This window comes from Homalodisca vitripennis, unplaced genomic scaffold, assembly GCF_021130785.1.
Source record: "Homalodisca vitripennis isolate AUS2020 unplaced genomic scaffold, UT_GWSS_2.1 ScUCBcl_8920;HRSCAF=17235, whole genome shotgun sequence".
NCBI lineage: Eukaryota > Metazoa > Arthropoda > Insecta > Hemiptera > Cicadellidae > Homalodisca > Homalodisca vitripennis.
In genome coordinates this window covers 12,730-20,438 of record NW_025785035.1, presented here as the reverse complement: position 1 = coordinate 20,438, position 7,709 = coordinate 12,730, and the positions used below count along the sequence as shown (strand labels likewise).

Genomic DNA, 7,709 nt, shown 5'->3' with positions numbered 1-7,709 from the left:
ACCTGCGGAGTTCCGCAATAATCAATTCTTGGCCCACTACTTTTTATTTTGTACATAAATGACATTAACCCTGTATTGCGACATTTGCGAATTTCACTGTTATGCTGATGACTTACCAAAATCTATGAGTATGAGACTGTAACATGAATCGACATAGACAAATTGTGAAGTGGATGAAATAAGTTCAAAAATTGTTCATCGACTTTGTTCAAAAAATGACTTAAGCTTAACCCCGTACCAAACCCAATCCATTATTGTTTGTCATCAACAACTTACCAGCTCCATTGACCTACAAAATACAACAAAAATAATCTGTAGCAAAAACTCCCCAATCATAAGCAAAAAACTTCGTCAACATAATAAAATGTTTGTGACACTAAAAAGTTTTTAACACTTTGAGTGTTGAGGTGTTTTTTAATTGCAATCTGGTAACTTATTGACCGAAATGAAAACCTGCCTGTTTCACAGGCAGGTTAAAACCTGCCTTCAGGCAAAGCGTTTCATACACCACCGTTCATGTGTCTACCATTTATGGTAAGCTATCATCTGGCCCTCTAGTCTGCATATATACATGTATGACTTCGGCCATTTTCGTCATGGCACGGATATAGCCGTACAAAACAGAGTTTTTTCCAAGATGTAGAGACTGGGCAGCGTCAACAGTTGTACATTTTTGAAGGCTTCCTTGCACGACTCTCTAAAATTTCAACTTATGCGATAATGCGGATCGCTTGTTTTTGCAGCATGAACACTCTCATTAATTGATTGTTTACACAAGCTACCCACTAAACCAGCTCGTAAGTGAGGTGGGTGTAAATCAAGCCATAATAACGCCATCCATCAGAACTTGAAGTCGGGTAGTATTTTGGCTAAGAGACTCCAAAACATAAATGCCTGAGGCCAATTTAGGAGCAAACGTGGGTCGATGTGGTCGTATCCAAGTCAACCCTCGATCTAGGTAATATTCCCAAGAGAATTTCCGTGAAAAATATACATTCTTCCAGCACTAGATTATAAGCCAACATAACAGCTGGCTCGTCATGACTATCCTACTGGTCGTAAAAAGCAAAATTTATAAAATTGGATTTTCGGCAGAATTTTAGTTATTTAAGATTGAGGCTGTTTAAAAACTTTGGACACAGGTTGTTGATTTCAAAAAAAACTTCGCTCTAGATTCTAATGCTTCCTACCGAAACAAGTCACATGGAGTGTTAGAGATGATCTGTGTTTAGAATCAGTACTGCACTGCTGCAGAAATCTTTATCAATATATCTTTGCTGTCCAATAGTGTTTTCCGATGGTAACTTTTTGGAGGTTACGAACTTATAGGTTGTATGGGGAACGAATTCAGTGCATAACGATAACGCTAAATCTCAGCATGACCCAGCCCAGAGGTCCGAAAACACAAAAACAAAAAAACTAAAGAATTCAAAACTCGACAAAAAAAACATTTTCTTATGTCAAAGGCATTTTACTTGACTGATGAGTTCATGATGGGCCGCTGGGATGAAAATTTTTTAAATTAACAACAACCACGAAACCCCCGGTTCTGATACATACCAGAATCGTATTGAATTGTATGTATTTACCTTGACCAAACATCATTTATCTGATGTACTTATGTGCTTTATATAGTTACGTTGACGCATTGCCATGCAATATTGTAATTGTTTCACGCAATAAAGAATATTATTGGGCAAAGTTTTAACATTTCTTTTTACTATAACAATATCGAAATACTAAACACGTTTGGGCATGTGTATTAATTATATCTTTCAAATGACACACTTACCAGTTTCTACGACCAAGGTGATAAAGGTGTTTGATAAAGAGGATAAAAAACATCAATCTTGTCCTGGGCCTCCTCCCAATTCCTGATTTGTGTGCCTCACCCTGCGTCCAGAGTTGATGGTTAGACCAGCACTGAACGACACCAAAGGCTTAGCCTTTCTCCAGAATATAAGTATCCGGGTGCGTTTTCCTCAGCTACTCCACCAGTCTCTCCAATCAGAATTATGCCCTTGCTCTCGGGGTCACTCAAGAACACCTCCAAGCCGGCAATGAAGTGTACTCCACCGAGCCCACTCGCAGGTCTGTCTCAGTCCAACCTTGCGTAGTGATGGGCGGCCTCGTATATGTGTCCGAGTAGGAAAAACTACACCAATCTCGCCTCGCTGGTGAATGTGTCCAGGCAAAATACCAATCTTACGCAGCAGTTCGGGAGCGATGATATCAGGGCAGTTAGAAGGCAACTACAATGCAGAGAAGATGATATTACAAGATGGTATTAAAAGATGATATCACAAGACGATATTATAAAATAATATTACAAGATGCATTACAGTCGAATGGGTATACTAAAAATGCAGTCTTTGAAAATCAAATGGTGATAGTCAGAAGTCAAAGTACGCAGCAATTAGATCCAAATCAAAATGAAGAACGTTCATAACTGGCCAATTTCCCTTACATCCAAAGAAAGGCTTATAAATATTAAAATATAAACAGTGTTATTTAATCAGGTTATAAAAATCAAGAACATTTTGACACGATTCCAGTGAGTCATTCTGGAATCTATAAAAATTTAGTGTAGTTTCTCAGTTTGTTTATATAAAGTAACTAATTTATATGTAAATAAATGGTCACATACACAGTTAAAATACCAAATATGCAACATAACCCAAAAAAAATAAAGTGTTTAAAAAATTTTCCAAAAAATTGTAAGAGAGACAAAACGAAACTAGTCATAACGAATAGAAAGCTTTAAAACAGAATACAAAGTGAAATTTACAAAAAAACTACATTTTTAATTATATTGCCCAAAGTGGGAGAATAAGATTCGAACGCACTTTGTATATTTTGTATAATGTAACTTTAATGTATCAAAAATAGGATATATTAGATCCATTATAGTTTCAGCCAAACTTATATTAAAATTCTTTGTAAAAATTATATTATCAACGTTTCTGTTACTTATAATTCAGGTACTGTATAACTAATAGTTTTGAAGGATTCATATGAATAAAACTCTAGTTTGAATTTTTGTTGTTATTTTCCAATTCTCATATATATATATATATATATAATATATATATATATATATATATATATATATATATATATATATATATATATATATATATATATATTCTGTATGTTTAAATGTAAATAATAATGCATTTGACGCAGTGAAAAACAATTCAAAATAAATTTAGGGGCACATAGTCGTTTAGTATTTTTGTATTAAACGAAGTCATACACAACTGTAAAATATCGTAATATAAGGTAAGTCGTTTCTTTATGGAAATACAATGGTCAGTACAATTAACAATTTTACTCCATTATCAATTAAAGTAGTCTGAAATTCAAATGGCTATTTATTTACAGGTCAATAAAAAAAGAAATATGGTTGAAAAAATAAATCAGTAGAATGACAGGATTTCGGACATTTGCCACCGTTAAGGTCATAAAAGTTATAACAACGTTTCGAGGATTGGAATCTAACCTCTTCGTCAGGGTAGGGGATTTTTTTTAATAAATACAAAAATAACGGACAGAAAGAAATAAACGAAGGAAAAGATAAGGGTTGAAAACGTATCCAAAAGCTCCTTGGAGTCCAGCCCAAGTGCTGTCACTGCACAGGATGCAAGTCCAGAGCACAAATCACAAGTACGAGAATAACAATCACAAGTCACATTAGCACAAGCTACAGTGGGATACTAACAGTGGGATAAATCCTATTATCCTTTCAAACCTTACATCGTCAATAAAAAACTTTAAACAAAGAATAGAACGACATCATAGTCAAAGAGTAGTATCAATGAATGTTCATATGAAAGTTAATATCGTATTATCATTTTAACGCCCTTTATATCAATCATAATCTCTACTAGTGTTTGTTAAAACGATTAATACTTCCGATTGTACGATTATTACGTTTACAATCGCTCCGTACATGAAGTGATTTTAACGGGGAAAACTTATTTACTACCAATGTTTAAGGTAGATAGGTAAGTCTAAGGCTAATTAATTTTCTGTAATTATGAAATCAGATTTTACACTATTTACTAGGATATCGTTATACACTAAGTTCGCATTTTCCTACCTTCGAATTTACAAGTTTCGTTTCATAAACGTCGGTTTCCATCTTAGCCTAATTCCGGCCTCATGAGCACTGGCCTGTGCGAGGATCTTATCAAACCGAACAATGAGAAAATTCGTGTCAGTGCAAGGCCAAACATGTTGATAAACAGTGCTATTGTCCCAGTCCGGATTCGAACGTGCGTTGCCTCCAATACAGACTTGCTAGTCCAGTTAGTGCCGTGGACCGGGCGGGTTCTTCTTTATTTGTTCAAAAAAAATTAATCAATTTGATTTTACAATATAACTTCTTAGATAACGTCTCTCTTTAAAAACTAAAAGATGTAAATATTAAACGTAATTTTTGGTACGTACAGTACAAAACTGTCTACACCAATGGTTACATGTATAGCAGCTCTGGCTTCTAGTATATGGATGGTTCAAAGAAAACTCGAAATGGCAATCGACATTATAAACGTTGATCTAACATGCACGTGTTTTGACAGTTCATACAGTATATAATTCAAACAAGAAGTGCTGATTTCAATGGTGAAATTTGTTTTGCTGTTTTGGTAACAGTGATGTTATAAATTTAGTTAGAAACGTCGCTTCATCTAGCCGTTTTGAAAATTAGTGACGTATCAAGAGTGTGGTTTATAATGTTGATTTATAGCTTGTTGTAGCTTTGTTTACTAGGCTATACTATGCTAAACTTTGCTATAGTTTGAAAATATTTAGTGCTCAAATTATATCTTTTTGTAATTTTTTAAAATAATCGTACCCATAGTAACAAATTTAGGTAAGTCCCACCACTTTTCAAAAATATATAAATTGGTTATTAATTTATTTATTGTTTTATGGTGTATGTCGAATGTACAAATGGTTAGTACATTTTGAAAACATTTAGAGTAAGGATTATATTTTGTTGTTAATTAAAAAAAAAAAATTGTATCCATAGTAACAAATTTAGTTACGTTCCACCAATTTTCAAAAATATATAAATTGGTTATTAATTTATTTATTGTTTTATATTGTATGTCGAATGTACAAATGTTAGTACATTTTGAAAACATTTAGAGTAAGGAATTATATTTTGTTGTTAATTAAAAAAAAAAATAATTGTATCCATATTAACAAATTTAGTTACGTTCCACCAATTTTCAAAAATATATAAATTGGTTATTAATTTATTTATTGTTTTATATTGTATGTCGAATGTACAAATGTTAGTACATTTTGAAAACATTTAGAGTAAGAATTATATTTTGTTGTTAATTAAAAAAAAAAAATTGTATCCATAGTAACAAATTTAGGTACGTTCCACCAATTTTCAAAAATATATAAATTGGTTATTAATTTATTTATTGTTTTATATTGTATGTCGAATGTACAAATGTTAGTACATTTTGAAAACATTTAGAGTAAGAATTATATTTTGTTGTTAATTTAAAAAAAAAATTCTATCCATAGTAATAAATTTAGGTACGTTCCACCAATTTTCAAAAATATATAAACTAAATTTACTTCTTGTTTTATAATGCATATGTACCAATTCTCTAAATTTTAGAAATAATAATGTAAAGAAATATATTTTTTGTTAATTTAATAAAAGAATTGTATCCATAGTAACAAATTTAGGTATGTTTTTCACTACTTTTCAAAAGTATAATAAATTGTTTATTAATTAATGTATTGTTTTTAGTGCATATAATTCTTTATATGTTAGTAAATTTTGGAAACATTTAGTGTAAGAATATTTTTTGTAAATTGTTGTAAAATTTATACTTTCGTGTACTATTTGTGGTTTTTGCGATATTAACAAATTTCTCCTAAAAGAACCTGGGTACTAATATTTATTTTATGAAACTAGATAAAATGAAGAATAATTCATAATCTCAGATTCTAATATTTATAATATTGTCACACTCTACCAGGGGCAGTCCCACCACCTAAACAAATTGCTTAGTAATTTTTCATGCACAATGTTTTTATTCCATAATTAGCTCGACATTTTCCTGAAAGAAATAAAGTATTGCACATATAACTGTATATCAAAAATGTATTTTTACAAAATGTTTAAAGCACTGGTACAACACACTAAATATTGGCTTGCTATCTGAGGAAAAATTTACAGGATTTCGAAAATTAAAACATTAAGTTTTAAAATTAAAAGTCGATTTCCCGTTTAAATTGAAGTAAATATAATATACCTGACTGTAAGTTTGCTTCCGTTAAATTTCTCTGTACTGATCTAATCTAAGGGTGGATTTTAACAGGGTTAAACAAACAAGGAAGGCACAACAAGAGGTGGGGCTGCACTTTGGATTGTTTTGACTGACGATACAAGATCCATCCCTTCGCAGTCGCTTTGCCTTCTGCACCCTACTCCAGCCTCCTACGTAATTCAGGTTTGTCAATATATATGTCTTGCAAACTGTGAATTTGCCCTTATATTTACTGTATTTGTATCTATATCCTTTAAAATATACATACTTGTATATATTCCTCACATGAGAATTCCAGAGAATACTATCTTTATTCTTACGATAGTAAAATAGACTAAACATTTTACAACCATAATAAAGCGATAAATTACAATATAAAAAGTTTTTAACACTACGATCTATTATTTATGCTTAAGAACTAATATATTATTTTTCACTGTAATATCGTTGACTTTACAGAGAATAGAGGACTTTACATCCTTATAGGGACTGTGTGGAAAAATTCGTAGCTCGGTAAAGCTGGTTCTGTTCTTTAAAGCATAGATAGGTCCAGAGTTTTAAAATATTTTAATCTTACAATAATTACTTCATCAATAAAATTTAAATTTAAAATGTGGTGCAACTTCTATTATTGTCGAGTTTACTCGATACAGCATTGTGTTAAATAGCTTCCTTTAATATATGTATAATCGCTGTTTCTTTCGTTTGCCGCTAGACGGCGCACATCTATAACTGTTCAAGTGGAACAGATTTTAGCACAGATTGCAAAATCTTATAAACTAATTCGTTTACTATTAGGATAATAGTTATATTCCATTATCCTATTATGTTCTATTAGCGGCGAAAAAATAAAACTGTTAAGTTTGCGTTCTGTTATTAAATGGAACAACTGCTTTAAAAAAATTACTATTTTGTAATAATTGTCGTTCAGGCGTTTACAGAACGTGACGAAAATACGATCTGTTATATAAGTGTGGATACTGTAAAAGGCAATTTTAATTCCCTGACAACAACAACACATTCAAACAGCAGTTTTACAAGCACTGACGAAGATTGTTCAATTTAACTTTAGGAAATATGTGTCTGCGTCCCAATATGCTTCAAAATAAATGATACAATATTAGTAATCATAATAGTTATTTTATTATTAGTATCGTGAAGAATAGTGTTCAAAACCCTTGAGAAATATGCTTTATTCGAGTGCTTTTTAAAACGACTCGCACTAGAAAGTGTTCTCCTATTTTCTCACTAGTTACGAAGTATGCTATGTATTTAAGGTAGAGTTTTAAGGTCTACTTATAAAATATATAAATAATATAATAACAACAGTATATCCTACACCTTATTTCGCTTAGTGCAGCGTCTGAAATTTGACGCTGTCGCAGACTTGACTTCTGGAATCTGGAG

At 31.6% G+C, this 7,709-nt stretch overlaps 1 protein-coding gene across 1 annotated transcript; it reads right to left on the bottom strand.

Moving 5' to 3' along the window:
* Positions 1–1,844: 1,844 nt before the first annotated feature.
* On the bottom strand, positions 1,845–2,252 carry LOC124374532 (succinate--CoA ligase [ADP/GDP-forming] subunit alpha, mitochondrial-like; the record flags this gene model as incomplete). The annotated part of the gene is given in 3 exon segments (XM_046832736.1): positions 1,845–1,948; positions 1,951–2,138; positions 2,140–2,252. Coding segments are annotated over 3 exon segments (405 nt in total), but the record flags the coding sequence as incomplete, so codon positions are not given.
* Positions 2,253–7,709: the final 5,457 nt, after the last annotated feature.